At 53.2% G+C, this 15925-nt stretch overlaps 1 protein-coding gene across 9 annotated transcripts in view; it reads right to left on the bottom strand.

The window, feature by feature from the left end:
* ERBB2 (erb-b2 receptor tyrosine kinase 2) overlaps nucleotides 1-15925 on the bottom strand; it is a 43962-nt gene that overhangs the window by 9384 nt on the left and 18653 nt on the right. For 6 of the 9 annotated variants that reach the window (XM_024234394.3, XM_063718191.1, XM_063718189.1 and 3 more), the window contains 14 exons: nucleotides 12164-12315; nucleotides 10765-10978; nucleotides 9847-9981; nucleotides 9418-9486; nucleotides 9098-9213; nucleotides 8818-8959; nucleotides 7254-7373; nucleotides 6853-6979; nucleotides 3950-4023; nucleotides 3773-3863; nucleotides 3383-3582; nucleotides 2889-3021; nucleotides 2716-2806; nucleotides 1847-2007 (listed from right to left, as the gene is read on the bottom strand). In XM_024234394.3, coding sequence (XP_024090162.3) covers nucleotides 1847-2007; nucleotides 2716-2806; nucleotides 2889-3021; nucleotides 3383-3582; nucleotides 3773-3863; nucleotides 3950-4023; nucleotides 6853-6979; nucleotides 7254-7373; nucleotides 8818-8959; nucleotides 9098-9213; nucleotides 9418-9486; nucleotides 9847-9981; nucleotides 10765-10978; nucleotides 12164-12315 — 1825 coding nt within the window. Of the gene's footprint in view, nucleotides 1-1846; nucleotides 2008-2715; nucleotides 2807-2888; nucleotides 3022-3382; nucleotides 3583-3772; nucleotides 3864-3949; nucleotides 4024-6852; nucleotides 6980-7253; nucleotides 7374-8817; nucleotides 8960-9097; nucleotides 9214-9417; nucleotides 9487-9846; nucleotides 9982-10764; nucleotides 10979-11832; nucleotides 11996-12100; nucleotides 12316-15925 lie in introns of those variants that run through there. The other 3 variants (XM_024234396.3, XM_063718192.1, XM_063718193.1) reach the window with 3 other exon arrangements.

The following is a 15925-nucleotide window of genomic DNA, read 5'->3' as shown; positions in this document are numbered from 1 at the left end:
GATCCATATGGATCTGGACCCATATTCTTTTTTTTTTTTTTTCTTTTTTTTCTTGAGACGGAGTTTCGCTGTGTTGCCCAGGTTGGAGTGCACTGGTGCAATCTCGGCTCACCGCAACCTCCGCTGCCCAGGTTCAAGCAATTCTCCTGTCTCAACCTCTCAAATAGCTGGAATTACAGGCATCCACCACCACGCCTGGCTAATTTTTGTATTTTTAGTAGAGATGGGGTTTTGCCATGTTGGCCAAGCTGGTCTTGAACTCCTGACCTCAGGTGATCTGCCTGCCTCGGCCTCCCAAAGTGCTGGGATTACAGGCGTGAGCCACCGTGCCCAGTCTGGATCCATATTCCTTTAATTTTTCTCATTTAGTTGTATTTAAATTGAAATGCATGAATACATCCTTGTAATAAACATTGCCAGCACTGTATACCCACTAGGAGGCATACAAAAGAGGGCTCACTTGTGTATGGAGCTCAATTGCAATAAACTGCAAAAACAGGGAAACAAGCTCAATATCCCTCAAAAACAAAGTGAAATTACATCCATGTTACAGGTTGAGTAATTAAAAAAAAAAAAAAAAGATGGTAGATCTGTCTGTACTCACAAGAAAGGATACCTCAAGTCGGGGGGAAAGCAAAGTGCAGAACAGCATCACCACATCACCACACCTGGCTAATTTTTGTATTTTTAGTAGAGACGGGGTCTCGCTATGTTGGCCAGATTGGTCTCGAACTCCTGATCTCAAGTGATCCGCCTGCCTCAGCCTCCCAAAGTGCTGGGATTACAGGTGTGAGTCACTGCGCCCAGGTTCTTGACCATTTTTGGTTTACACAAACAGCAATCTTATTTGACTCGACCTAATATAAATGTAGTATATCTACATAAGCGTGCAGAAAAGAGCCCGGAAGGATGAACACACAAGTCACTGCGGTGCTTCTCCCAGCGGACAGGAGAGACTGGGTGGACAGGGAGTTGAGTGAAAGGGCACGTTGGCTTTGTAACATTTATACTTTTATGTTACTGAAAATGTTTATCACAAGGATGTATTCATGTGTTTCATGTGTAAAGACAACTAAATAAGAAAAATTAAAAGAATAAAGTAGATCACCATGTTAGAACATGGAAAAACATTTCAAGGTTCTGGAAAGTGAGAAAAAGCAATTTGCAAACAATATGTATGATCTATGATTCTATTTGGTAAAAAGAAATATATGACTGGGCATGGTGACTGACCGCTGTAATCCCAACACTTTGGGAGGCTGAGGCTGGCAGATCACCTGAGGTCAGGGGTTCGAGACCAGCCTGGCCAACATTGTGAAATCCTATCAACTAACAATACAAAAATTAGCCAGGCAAGGTAGCACGTTCCTGTAATCCCAGCTACTCAGGAGGCGGAGGCAGGAGAATTGCTTAAACCCAGGAGGTGGAGGCTGCAGTGAGCCAAGATTGTACTACTGCACTCCAGCCTGGGCGACAGAGTGAGACTCCGTCTAAAAATATATGTGTGTGTGTGTGTGTGTGTGTGTGTGTGTGTGTTAGAATGTGCACAGATAAAAATAACTGGAGAATAATATTAATATATATTAACTTATATATACATATTAGAATGTGCACAGACAAAAATAACTAGAGGAAAAATATTTCAAATTATTAACAGTGGGGATAGAACTGCTAGGGCATTAATTTGTATTTCATGTTTTAATTTTACAATTTTAACAATGTATTATTTTTGTCATCAGAAACAAGATATGACAAAGGGAGAGTTGGTCCCCTTTTATAGTAAGAGCCCCAGAAAGACCCCTGAAAGGAAAGTCCTCCTTTCTGCAGAAAAGACCCTTGGACTCACGAGTGGGTGCAGTTGATGGGGCAAGGCTGGCACGTGCCCTCCTCATCTGGAAACTTCCAGATGGGCATGTAGGAGAGGTCAGGTTTCACACCGCTGGGGCAGCGGGCCACGCAGAAGGGAGGGTCCTTATAGTGGGCACAGGCCACACACTGGTCAGCCTCCTGGGGGGGGCAGAAAAGGTTTGTTGGGGGCTGGCACTGACACCCCCAGGGCAGTAGGATCAGGCCCTTAGTTGGGTCCCCTTTGTGCTTCCCAAGGCCACCCAGCAGCAATTTTCGCCATGCTCCTGGGACAAACACCCTTGCTCTTCACCCAGTCTCTGTGGACCCCCCTCGGGGCCCTCCTCCAAGCTTGATCCTGGGCAGGGACTTGAACCAGAGAATGGGAGGCCCCCGGAGAGGAAAACGCATTACCTAAGGTGTAACAGCGAGTAACAAGTCACCGCTCTGTAGAAAGCCTTTCCCGTGCTTCACTGTGCCAAGCCCTGTTTAATTTCATTCTTGCCACACCCCAGCAAGGTAGGTATTATTACAATACCCATTTTAGGAATAAAAAACCAAGGTTGGAAGCAGGACCTGGGTCTGAATCCAGGTAGTCTGATGCCTGAGTCCACAGGGCTAACCACCCTAGCACAGCCACAGCCACAGCCAAACACAGACCTCCTTAGAACTTTTCATAGTCTGAAGGGCCCCAGGGTCCACCGGGCCCCTTTCCTGCCACTCTGCTGCTGTTCAGGTCTCAGTGCTGAGCCCTCTCCAGGGATATTTTACCAGACAGCACACCCTACCGCATCTCGCCATCCTGCCAAGTCCCTGGCAATCCCCCTCACTGCCCACCTCCACCCAGCTCTGAGCCCGCCAGCAGCTCACCGGTCCAAAACAGGTCACTGAGCCATTCTGGGGCTGACACTCAGGGTGGCACGGCAAACAGTGCCTGGCATTCACATACTCCCTGGGGAGCCTGAGAGAAGGGACAGTGGTGAGGGGGTCTGAGAGGAGCCCCATGCACCCCTCCAGCCACCCCTCTCCTCCGCCCCTCATACCCCTGCAGTACTCGGCATTCCTCCACGCACTCCTGGCCCCGAAGGAACTGGCTGCAGTTGACACACTGGGTGGGCCCTGGACCCCAGCAGTGCCCTCGGGCGCACAGCTGGTGGCAGGCCAGGCCCTCGCCCACTGCAGTGAGGAGGAAGGGACCGCAGGGGACTTTTAGGGGAGGCCCCAGGTCCAAGTGAACCAGGGAACTGGCTGTGGGCATGGCTGTGGGCTGGAGGGGTGGGGACAGGTGGGGCCGATGTAGGGAAAGGAAGAGTTCTGAGATTTCAGAAACAGAGGGGGAGGGAAGGATGCCAAGGCAGGTAGGACCCAGCTAGAGAAGCCATGCCAAGAGGCCAAGCCAGCCAGAGCTGTGCTGAGTCAAGAAGGGTGCACAGGGATGGGCAGTCTGCACAAGTCCAAGAACGCTGCTGCCAGGGCCCCCTGGGCACTGCTGTGTGCTGGCAGATGGGGAGCGCACACACTGGGCTCCCTGTCTTACCACACTCGTCCTCTGGCCGGTTGGCAGTGTGGAGCAGAGCTTGGTGCGGGTTCCGGAAGAGCTGGTCCCAGGGCACCGTGTGCACGAAGCAGAGGCGGGTGTTATGGTGGATGAGGGCCAGTCCACTGCCCAGTTCCCGCAGCGAGCGCAGCCCCAGCCAGCTGATGCCCAGCCCTTGCAGGGTCAGCGAGTAGGCGCCACTGTGGGAGAAAGGTGGGCACCTTACCACGGACCCCTTCCCGGTCAGCAAAGGCTACTCTCATCTTCCTCCATCCCCAGCACACTCTGCAGACTTTCATGGAAAGGTTACTGCTACAGGAGCACTCCCTCAGGCCCAAAGCTTCCCACAGGGACTCCTCCCCATCAGGCCCCCTCTTTCTCAGTGCTCACTTGTGCAGAATTCGTCCCCGGATTACTTGCAGGTTCTGGAAGACGCTGAGGTCAGGCAGGCTGTCTGGCCATGCTGAGATGTATAGGTAACCTGCAGGCAGAGGGTGAGATTAAAGGAGTGGGGACAGGAGAAGGACTCCCAGCCCCTGCAGAGCAGGATGCAGAGACAGAGCCCACCTGTGATCTCTTCCAGAGTCTCAAACACTCGGAGCTGCTCTGGCTGGAGCGGGGCGGTGTTGGAGGCTGGGTCCCTGGAGGGATGAGGAGAGGAGTCAGCAGGGCCAGGAACAGGGTGGACATCACTCCCAGCACTGGCCATGCCAGCCACTCCCCACCGTGAATGCCTTCCCTCAAACCCTTTGCCCATCGAGCCCAGCTGTTCCCTTCCTGGGCTTCAAAGCCCAGGCCTTAGTTTGGCAACATCTATCAAAACAGTATTTATATCCTTTGATCCAGAAATCTTATTTCTGCCTGGGTGCAGTGGTTCACTCCTGTAATCCCAGCACTTTGGGAGGCCGAGGCGGGCGGATCACGAGGTCAAGAGATGGAGACCATCCTGGCCAACATGGTGAAACCCCATCTCTACTACAAATACAAAAATTAGCTGGGTGTGGTGCCGCGCGCCTATAGTCCCAGTTACTCGAGAGGCTGAGGCAGGAGAATCACTTGAACCCGGGAGGCTGAGGTTGCAGTGAGCCGAGATCACACTACTGCACACCAGCCTGGCGACAAAGCGAGACTCCGTCTCAAAAAAAAAAAAAAAAAAAAGAAATCTTGTTTCTAGGAATGTGGCCTAGGGAGACACTGGCTCATGTTCCCAGAGCCACATACAAGGTGGAACTGTTTTTAAGAGTGAAAATGGAACGTGATCTAAATGTCTATTAGTAAACAGGGGAGCTGTTAAATAAAACCCAGCCACATAATAAAAACAAACATTTAGGAGCACTTAGCATCTGCCATGCACTGTTCTAAGAGCTTTACAAATATTATCTCATTCAAACTTTATAATCATCTGGCCAGGCATGGTGGTATAACCATCTTATGAGGTTGGGACTGTTCTTGCCCCCACTTTACAGATGAAGAAACTGAGGCACAGCACAAGGGTCACATGCCTAGTAAGTGATAGAGCTGGGTTTCAAACCCAGGCAGTCTGGCTCCCAAGTCTGGGCTCTTAGCTGCCTCTCCTTGCCGCCACCTGCTCTGCAGCTATTGAAAGAACGAGGCAGTTCGACGGGAACTGTCATGACCGGCTCTCAAAGCAAGGTGCAGACAGTGTTCCCCATATGTTCCCATTTACAGAAACCAACCTCCCCACCAAAACAATGAAAACCACACTTCACTGTGTGTGTGTCTACAGACGCATAAACGGTCTAGGTGAACACACACACTGTTAACCATGGTCCCCTCTGGAAAGGGGAGTGGAGGTAAAGGAAGTGTGAAAGGGAATTTTTTTTTTTTTTTTTTGAGACAGGGTCTCATTCTGTCACCCAGGCTGGAGTACGGTGGCATGATCTCAACCCACTGCAACCTCCACCTCCCAGGCTCAGGTGATTCTCCCACCTCAGTCTCCCTAGTAGCTGAGACTACAGGTGCGTACCACCATGCCTGGCTAATTTTTTGTGTTTTTTGTAGAGGTGGGATCTCACTATGTTGCCCATGCTGGTCTTGAGCTCCTGGGCTCAAGCAATCTTCCTGCTTCAGCCTCCCAAAGTGCTGGGATTACAGGTGTGCACTGCCGCGCCTGACCCTTTTTTTTTTTTTTTGAGACAGGGTCTCACTCTGTCACCCAGGCTGGAGTGCAGTGGCAAAATCTCAGCTCACTGCAACCTCCACCTCCCGAGTTCATGCGATTCTCCTGCCTCAGCCTCCTGAGTAGCTGGGACTACAGGCGCATGCCACCAAGCCTGGCTAATTTTTTATATTTTTAGTAGAGACGGGGTTTCACCACGTTGGCCAGGCTGGTCTTGAACTCTTGACCTCAAGTGATCTGTCTGCCTCGGCCTCCCAAAGTGCTGGGATTACAGGCGTGAGCCACTGTGCCTGGCCCCAATTCATTTTTTATTGAAGTATAACTTATATACAATAAAATGCACTGGGCGTGGTGGCTCACGCCTGTAATCCCAGCACTTCGGGAGGCTGAGGCGGGCAGATCATGCCATCAAGAGATCGAGACCATCCTGGCCAACATGGTGAAACCCCGTCTCTATTAAAAATACAAAAATTAGCTGGGCGTGGTGGCGCGCACCTGTAGTCCCAGCTACTGAGGAGACTGAGGCAGGAGAACTGCTTGAACCCAGCAGGCGGAGGTTGCAGTGAGCCAAGATTGTACCACTGTACTCCAGCCTGCTGACAGAGCGAGACTCCATCTCAAAAAATAAAATGAAATAAAATAAAAATAAAATAAATAAAATGCACGGACTCTTGGCATACAGTTTGATGAGTTTTGACAAATGGATTCACTCATGTATCCACTACCCCAATCAATATATAGAACATTTCTATTACCCCAGAAATGTTCTTGTGTCCCTCCCTTTTGAGGGCCCCCACCCTAAGGCAACCACCGTTCTGATCTGTCCCACCACAGAGTGGTTTTTTCTGTTCAGAGCCTCACATAAAGGGGATCAGACAGTATGGAATCTTGTCTCTGGCTTCTTTTGCTCAATGTAATGTTTCTGAGATTCATTCATGTTGTATCGGTAGTTCATTTCCTTTGGTTGCTAAGTAGAACTTCACCAAATGGATACACTGCCACTTGTTTATTCCTTCACCTAGTGATGCACATTTGAGTTATTTCCAATTTGGGATATTTTGAATAAAGCTGCTAAGAACTCAAAGGGAATTTTACTTTATCTAGATGGTCTGACCTCCATACAAGTCCTTGTTCACGGATAGCATGTCATTTACAAAAATAACCACCGCCACCCCAAAGGCCCTGCTCCCTCTGGTCTCCCATCTGCTTTCTTTGCATTCTTGGCCCCCCTACTTCTGTCTCCTGCCATCCCCAAGAGATGCTGCCACATCTGGATCCTCAGGACTCTGTCTGCCCTGACACTGTCTCAGGCCATCGTGCCCACTCTTACCCATCAAAGCTCTCCGGCAGAAATGCCAGGCTCCCAAAGATCTTCTTGCAGCCAGCAAACTCCTGGATATTGGCACTGGTGACTGCCCTCACCTCTCGCAAGTGCTCCATGCCCAGACCATAGCACACTGAAGGGGTGGGGGTGGGTGGGGAAGGGGCCGTCTCAGCCTTCACACAGGGACAGGTCAACAGCCATATGGGCATCAGGGTCCAGGCCCCTCCCCACACTGGCAGGGGATATAGGGACACTTGTAGGGCTGAGGGGGGCCAGGGGTAGAGAGTAGAAGGCAGAGACTGGGTCCCAAGAGGGTCTGAGGAAGGATGGGACAGGGTGGGCTGGGCCAGGCTGCATGCGCAGAGGGACAGGAACTGCAGCTGGCCTCGGGGGCAGTGAGTGGGTACCTCGGGCACAGGGCTTGCTGCACTTCTCACACCGCTGTGTTCCGTCCTCTGCTGTCACCTCTTGGTTGTGCAGGGGGCAGACGAGGGTGCAGGATCCCACGTCCGTAGAAAGGTAGTTGTCTAAGGAGATCAGGAACATGTAGCCACATACCCTGGCCCTTCGTGCACCACCATGAGCAGCGTTACCGTGCCCAGGCACAAGAAGAATAATATAACCAAAACTTAAATGCCCTACCACGCATCAGCCCCTGACATCCATGTACCCCTCACAACAACTGGACAGGATCAGCACTGTGAGATTCCCATTTTGCAAAAAGGGAGACCAAAGCGGAGAGTTCTGTAAATTATTCAAGGTCATTGTGCTAGTGAGTGGAGGAGCTAGGATTTGAACCCAAATGGTCTGGCTCTACATTTTGTCCTCTCCCTAACACAGTCAGCCAGGATCTGAAGGCCCACTCTTGTTCCTGTGAGAGGAGGAAAGAGGTTCCCCAGGTCTCAGCCCAGTCCATAAACGCCCATCAGTAAATAGGTGATCTGTTAAATAAAACTGAGCTAGGCCGGGCACGATGGCTCATGCCTATAATCCCAGCACTTTGGGAGACCAAGGCGGGCGGATCACTTGAGGTCAGGAGTTCGAGACCAGCTTGGCCACCATAGTGAAACTCCGTCTCTACTAAAAATACAAAAATTACCCAGCCATGGTGGTGCATGCCTGTAGTCCCAGCTACACAAGAGTCTGAGGCACAAGAATTGCTTGAATGCGGAAGGCAGAGGTTGCAGTGAGCCAAGATTGCACCACTGCACTCCAGCCTGGGCAACAGAGCGAGACTCTGCCAAAAAAAAAAATCCAGGTGCGGTGGCTCATGCCTGTAATCCCAGCACTTTCGGAGGCCAAGGCAGGTGGATCGCCTGAAGTCAGGAGTTCGAGACCAGTCTGGCCAATGTGATGAAACCCTATCTCTACTAAAAATACAAAATTTAGCCAGGCATGGTGGTGGGCACCTGTAATCCCAGCTACTCAGGAGGCTGAGACACGAGAATAGCATGAACCTGGGAGGCGGAGGTTGCAGTGAGCCGAGATCGTGCCACTGCGATAGAGCTAACTAAACTCAGTCTCAAAAACAAAACGAAAGGTAAAACTGACCTCGCCAGACTATAGAATAAAAGGTAACATTTAGGAGCACTTAGTACATACCAGGCACTGTTCTAAGAGCTTTACAAATATTAACTCTTTCAAATGTTATAACCATCTTATGAGGTTGGGACTATTCTTGCCCCCATTTTACTGATGAGGAAACTGAGGCACAGCAAGAGGGTCACGTGCCTACTAACTGATAGAGCTGGGTTTCAAACCCAGGCAGTCTGGCTCCCAAGTCTGGGCTCTTAGCTGCCTCTCCTTACTGCCACCTGCTCCACAGCTGTTGAAAGAACAAGGCAGTTCGGCAGGAACTGTCATGACCAGCTCTCAAAGCAAGATGCAGATAGCGCTCCCCATATGCTCCCATTTACAGAAACAAACCTCCCCACCAAAACGATGAAAACTGTGTTTCTCCCTGGCACTCACAGGGACAGGCAGTCACACAGCTGGCGCCGAATGTATATCGGCCCTCGGGATTGGGCATGGACTCAAAGGTGTCTGTGTTGTAGGTGACCAGGGCTGGGCAGTGCAGCTCACAGATGCCACTGTGGTTGAAGTGGAGGCAGGCCTGGGGGGACAGGTGGCTGGTTGTCACTGTGCTGTTTTGCCCTGGTGTGCCAGGGGCAATAGGGCAGTACCAGGCGGGGTGCCCACCCCTTGCATCCTGGGGGGTAGGGCACATTGGGCACAGAGCAGAGGCACATACCAGGCAGTCAGAGTGCTTGGGGCCCGTGCAGCCGGCAGCACACTGCTCATGGCAGCAGTCAGTGGGCAGTGGCCCCTTGCAGCGGGCACAGCCACCGGCACAGACAGTGCGCGTCACTGTTGGGCAAAGGGCAGGATGAGGGCTGAGTGGCGCCCTGGGCACCAGACCCTCATCAGCATCACCTTCTAGGGAGACTACCTGCCCCAGGGAAGATATCCCAAGCCTGTTATCCCACTCCTCCCATGTTACCTGTATGACACCCGCATTCCACCCGGCCCCGGCCCTCCCCTTCCCTGACTCCAGGCCTCCCTGAGACTCACGGCTCTGACAATCCTCAGAACTCTCTCCCCAGCAGCGGGAGCCCTTACACACCGAAGAACAGGGGTGGCCTGAGGACAGAACCAGAGACAGGCAGTGAGAGAGATGTCTAACAGCTAGAGGACGGGTTAATAACGGAGAGAGGCACAAACAGCAGCAGAGGCCACGAGGCCAACTGCACAGCAAGGGAGGGACCCAGACAGGCTGACAGGCCCCCAAACCAGAGGCACAACCTATAAGCAGAGGGAGACAGGACAGAGAACCCCAGAGATGAAGAGGCACAGAGAGACGGCAGGAGGGACGGAGAGGGAGGAAATGGGTGGTATAGGCGGCTGGGGCAGTGGCGGGCAGGCACTGGGTTGTAAGTCGGGAGTTTGGGGCTGGGGTCAGGCTGTCTGAGAGAAAAGGCAGCAGGGAGGGGCATGGCTTACAGGCCCGAGAGCGGTTGGTGTCTATCAGTGTGACAGCCAGCTGGTTGTTCTTGTGGAAGATGTCCTTCCACAAAATCGTGTCCTGGTAGCAGAGCTGGGGGTTCCGCTCGATCAAGACCCCTCCTTTCAAGATCTCTGTGGGGTGAGCAATGATCAGAGGACCCTTTCCCCTTCTGTCACCTTCTGCTTCCCTTGGGGCCCTCCTGCCTTCTAAAAGAGGAGCAGGCCTTTTAAACAATCCCCAGATTCCCCAGGGAGGAGAGAAAGATATCTTCACCATCTTTGAGCCCCCCTACCACCACACCCGCAATAAGAATAAAGTGGGAGCCAGGGAGGAGTGAGTTATCCATGCTAGGTCCAGATGCTCACGTGGACCGCAGCTCTCTCCTTCCCTCTCAGCTCTACTCTGGGCATGCTGCTTGGTGGTCAAGAGACTGTGGAGTCTGAAACTCAGCCCCATTACTCACTAGCTGTGTAACTTTTGGCCCTTATATCTGCAAGCCTCAGTTTTCTCATATGTAGAATGAGAATAACACTGATTCTTTCCTGACAGGACTAAAGCGTGACTGAAATGGGCCATGCGGGCAAAGCACCTGGAACCCAGACTCTGGGGCAGAGTCGGCTCCAGGGCCAGCAAATAGTTACATAGGTTGTTCACTGTACACTTCACTCAGCCAAGTGGGGGCAAAAAGCCAGCCTGCATTCTCATGATTGAATTATGTGTGCTGACGCAAGCTGCAACTTCCTAGGAAGAAGGGGAATCTTTTTCCAATCTTCTGAGGGCGTCTTCCCGGGGTCTGCCTGCGTCTGCCCAGAAGGGACACCATTTCTAATGCACACAAAGCCTCCCCCTGGTTAGCAGTGGCCCTGGTCAGTTCTGAATAACCAAGAGAAGGTTTCAATGATGGTGAAGGCCACCTGTGAGGCTTCGAAGCTGCAGCTCCCGCAGGCCTCCTGGGGAGGCCCCTGTGACAGGGGTGGTATTGTTCAGCGGGTCTCCATTGTCTAGCACGGCCAGGGCATAGTTGTCCTCAAAGAGCTGGGTGCCTCGCACAATCCGCAGCCTCTGCAGTGGGACCTGCCTCACTTGGTTGTGAGCGATGAGCACGTAGCCCTGCACCTCCTGGATATCCTGGGAGGGGGAAGCAGGGTGGGGCTGAAACAGGAACACTGCCACCCCCCAGGGCCTCCCTGGGGTTCCCCAGTATTTGGAGATCTTGGGCAAGGCCCGCAGCCACTAAGCAGTCCTGTTCCCGCTTAAATAAAATGATAAAATGGAGATAAAGATCACGCCCCACCTTGCCTCACCAGATTCTTATATGATCAAGAAAGATAATGGTGGGGGGGCACTTCATAAACTCTGAACAGGTGCCCTGCCCTCTCTGTATCTCAGTTTCTTCATCAGTGAAAGCAAAGGCCTGGATGGGATGGCATCTGCAATTTTTTTTTTTTTTTTTGAGACGGAGTTTCACTCATGTTGCCCAGGCTGGAGTACAATGGCACAATCTAGGCTCACCGCAACCTCCGTCTCCCAGATTCAAGCGATTCTCCTGCCTCAGCCTTCCCAAGTAGCTGGGATTATAGGCATGTGCCACCATGCCCGGCTAATTTTGTATTTTTATTAGAGACGGGGTTTCTCCATGTTGGTCAGGCTGGTCTCAAACTCTCGACCTCAGGTGATCTGTCCGCCTCGGCCTCCCAAAGTGCTGGGATTATAGGTGTGAGCCATCGCGCCCGGCCGGCGTCTGCAATTTGACAAACCAAGCATGTGGCCCCACTCCAGGGTCTGTGGACGTGATCTAGCAGCTTGGTTTCCATCCTCTCTCCTGTTCATAACCTTTTCACAGACATTTCTCTTTTGAGCTTCTGTATGTTGCTCCCAACATACAGATAGGGAAACTGAGACCCAGTGACGCTAAGGGGGTGTAGGCCACATTCATAGGGCTCGTCAGTGGCAGAACCGGGCCTGTAATCCACCCTTCTCACCAGCCCTTTCTGCTGCTGTAGGTGGGAAAGAGAGAGTGGCTGGGGCAGGTGGACAGGGGACATGATCATGCTGGCAAGAGAGCACAAGATTTAGCGGAAACACAGACGCATCCCATCCAGAGACGACCTCGGCCAGTCACGTTATAGAGAGAGTCAACTGATTCTGCAGTAAAACAAATGGGGGTTAGACGTTAGAAAGGACTTCCTGGTTGAGAAACCACAACAAGAGAGGAAACAGAAGGGCAGGGCACCTTCTTCTGCCACCCACCTGTAAACAGAGGGCTCAGCCCAGCTGGAGGCAGGGCCTGGCTGGGTTGCCCACGGGCCTCACCTGCAGGAAGGAGAGGCTGGCATTGGTGGGCAGGTAGGTGAGTTCCAGGTTTCCTTGCACCACCTGGCAGCCCTGGTAGAGGTGGCGGAGCATGTCCAGGTGGGTCTCGGGACTGGCAGGGAGCCGCAGCTTCATGTCTGTGCCGGTGCACACTGGCAGGAGGGAGCAGATGGGTCAGAGGACACTGGCGGGGGACCTTCTCGGACCTGGCCACCCCATCCAAATTCACTCTGGGTCATGCCACCTCAGACAGGGAGAAGCCTGACTGAAGGACCCCTCCGCCCATATCCCTTGCACACTGCAGGTTTAACAGCAGGAGAAAGCTTGTGTGCTTGGGAAGTAGAGGGATTTCAGGGCAAAGGCGTCTTCTGACTAGGTCCACCCTGTGCACTCAGAGGCTGCCCCAGCGTGCCAGCCCTGGGGAGCTCGCCCGCCAGTACAGGGTGTTGGCTGGCAAAGAAAGGCTTCCTTTGTCCCAAAGGCACAACTCAGGGCAAAGGGGTAAAAATCCCCCAAGAGAGGCGATGACGAATCATGAATCTTCTGGATACCCCCTGCCCCTCTCCCAAGCAAACAAACTCGGTGCATTCTCCCTATGCCATTCCAGCACACCCACGTGCCAACCTCTTGGCAAGGGATCCACACCCCCGTAATGCCACCCAGAGAGTGGGGAAGGAGGGTCAGCTGGAGTTGCAGCTGAGGCATGGGGCAACCAGAGCCCTGGTCATTGCAGAGACCTCTGGGAGTCCCCCATGAAGAGAAAAGGAGCGTCAGACTCCAGTTGTGGGCATCTGGACCCAGGCTGCAGATCCCAGGCCAGGGTGAAGCATGCGCCAAAGGTTCCTGCACTGGCACCCTCACCCTGGCCACCTCCTCAGGGCAAGACTCCAGAACCAGCTGGCAGAATCTGTGCCACGAAACTGCTGCCACAAAGGCACTACGTCAGCCCCGCATACCTGCCCAGCACCAGCCATCAGCCATGGGGCATGGGGCTGAACTGCCACACCTGGCCCACCTGGACCCCAGCCTGGTATCCCTGAGACCAGAAATGCCCACTAAGGCCAGGAATACTAGAGGGGGTAAAGCACCCCTGGTGAGGGGCACCGGGGTAGCAGCTCACACCGGGCCTGCCAGCGAGGGGAGATGAAAGTGCCCAGTTGAACTTGTTTTTCTGCTCTGGTGAGATGAATCACCTGGCGTGTCTTGCCCAGGAGATCAGGAGGGTGGGGGCAGAGGGCACCCTCAGGCCCACAGGTGCCTGAGCTGCCCAGAATTCCTGCCGGTCACTGCTCCGCCTCCCACAGGCTACATGCAGATTCAGGGACAGCACAAGGGCCGGCTTGGGGTCTGACACCAGGGGCACTGCTCTCCCAGCAAGTTGGAGCCTAAGGTCAAATCCTAGGGGGTAATACGAGGTACCCCCTGCCTTCAGAGAGCTGGGAGAGGCTGGTAGGGTGAGCCCCCAGGTTCCCTGCCCAGGCCAGTGGCCAGTGGCTAGTGGCCACAAACTGGTGGTCTTCTAGTGATACCCAGAGTGGCCTCTATTGCCACCTCTCTAGGCAGATATGGACAAAGAGGGAGGAACAGGAGGGAGGAACAGAAATAGAACTCAAGGGTCCATGTCCCTGAGGGAGGCCTCCCCACTCCATGCCTCACCCACTTGCACCCCCTCCTCTTCCCCACGCTTCCTCCCCCCAACAGACTCCCAAGAGAAACAGGAGCTGGGGGTGGCAGGCCAGGCCCAAAATAACGCCCTGCTGCCAGGGCCTCCCCCGGCCTCAGCCCTTCAGCTGCTTTATAGACACAGCTGTCTGCAGGCCCAGACCCCAGGCCCTGGCCCAAGCCCAGGGTCCCCACAGGGCTGGGGCAGGGTCCGACTCCACCCCCTGTAGCCCTTTTCAAGGGATACCAGCTGTGGCCGCCAGGCAATAGGAAAACAACAACAATGGGGAGTGGGGGCCGCCACAGTAACTGAGCTGAGCACCTACTGTGTGCCTGGCAGGCACTCTGGGTGGATCTGCATAACATGCTCCAGAGACTGGGGCTGCAACCTCCATCTTGCAAAAAAGACAACTGAGGCTGGCAGGGGTTAGCTCTCGCATCATAAAGCTTGTGAGCGACAGGCAGGACTGGAACTCAGGCCGGCCTGCCTTCAGATCCCGCATTCCTTCCACTAGGCCTAACTGCACACACACAAATCCACCCCACACCCCACGCCAACATAAATACACACTAATTCTCCCGATGCCACCGATAAACACCACAGGCTCTAGGGAGGGCAGGGTGGCTGGGCTGGGTTGGGCCGGAGGGTCAGAACGGGTGGTAGCCCCACCCCACTAGCGAGTTTGTTTACCTGATTTGTGGCCAATTTGAGTCTGATTAAGAATCTTGAAGTGTTTGCAGAGAGGTGGTAAAATTGGTACCCTGAGAACGGTTCCCAGGGAACTGGAGGCTTGCTGGCTAACACCCCCACCAGCCTACATGAAGTCAAGAAGGCCTTCCTAACACCTCCCTCCCACTCTCCCATCACCTTACCATTGTCCCCACATCTGCCCTGTCCCATTGATTTTCTTTTTTTGAGACGGAGTCTCGCCCTGTCGCCAGGCTGGAGTGCAGTGGCGCAATCTTGGCTCACTGCAACCTCTGCCTCCCGGGTTCAAGCAATTCTCCTGCCTCAGCCTCCTCAGTAGCTGGGATTACAGGCACCTGACACCACACCTAGCTAATTTTTGTATGTTTAGTTGAGATGGGTTTCACTATGTTGGCCAGGCTGGTCTTGAACTGCTGACCTTGTGATCCGCCCGTCTCGGCCTCCCAAAGTGCTGGGATTACAGGTGTGAGCCACGGCACCTGGTCCCCGTTGATTTCCTGGGGGGTAGGTCCTAATTCTACCCAGCAGTATCCTTGTCTTCAGGACCCTGCCCCTCAGGAACCCCAACCTCCAATTCTCCAGAGCAAAGACAGTATGAAGCAGGACCAGCCACAGGGAGCGCTGGATAAGTGTCTGCTGAGTGAATGAATGAATGAGTGGATGACTGAAGTCCAGTCAAGAGTCTCTGAACAAAAAGGACCAGTTGAGGTCATGGTATCCATCTCTCTGCTCAGAGCTGGTCACAGTCCTTCATGTCTCTCTGGACTCTGGTGGTCAGGACTTGACCGCAGTCCTGAGGTTTCTCTCAGGTGGGTTCTCTCCTCCCCACCAGCTTGTAGCCCCAGCTGCTCCCCTTGCTCACAGCAGAAAAGCCAACACTTCCCTTGGTTTCCATGAATACTACAGTAAAATGACCTGTGTCCCCAAAGCTCAGCTCTCCCAGACCCATAATGTCACAGCCCATTCAAGTGACACTGGGATTCCCCGACCACAAACACCTGGTGTATCAGGCCTGACATCAGAACAGGGCCTGGGCCCAGGGTCTTTAGATGAGAACCCTAGCTCAGCTGCTCACTGAGTGATCTTGAGCAAGTTCCCAGACCTCCAGGGCAGAAGCTAAATCGGATTCATCTCTATGCCCCGCAGTACCTGCAACTCGGTGAATATTTACTGACCTAAACTCGGCTGTAACAGCTCTTACTCCCTCAGACGAGGTACATGAGAGTTAAATGAGGTAATGAATTGCGCAGCCATCTGTAAACATGACGAGGCTTTGTAAACAGAACTGGGACAACACAAACATTGGCTAGAATAATTCTCCCACTCCTTGAAAGAGTACACATCCCTTACTCCACCTCGGCTCTCTTCCCAGGGGCAGGATGGGTGGCCAA

This window comes from Pongo abelii, chromosome 19 (genome assembly GCF_028885655.2).
Source record: "Pongo abelii isolate AG06213 chromosome 19, NHGRI_mPonAbe1-v2.0_pri, whole genome shotgun sequence".
In the NCBI taxonomy this organism is placed as follows: Eukaryota; Metazoa; Chordata; class Mammalia; order Primates; family Hominidae; genus Pongo; species Pongo abelii.
The sequence above is the reverse complement of the archived record's forward strand: the minus strand, read 5'-3'. Positions and strand labels throughout refer to the sequence as shown.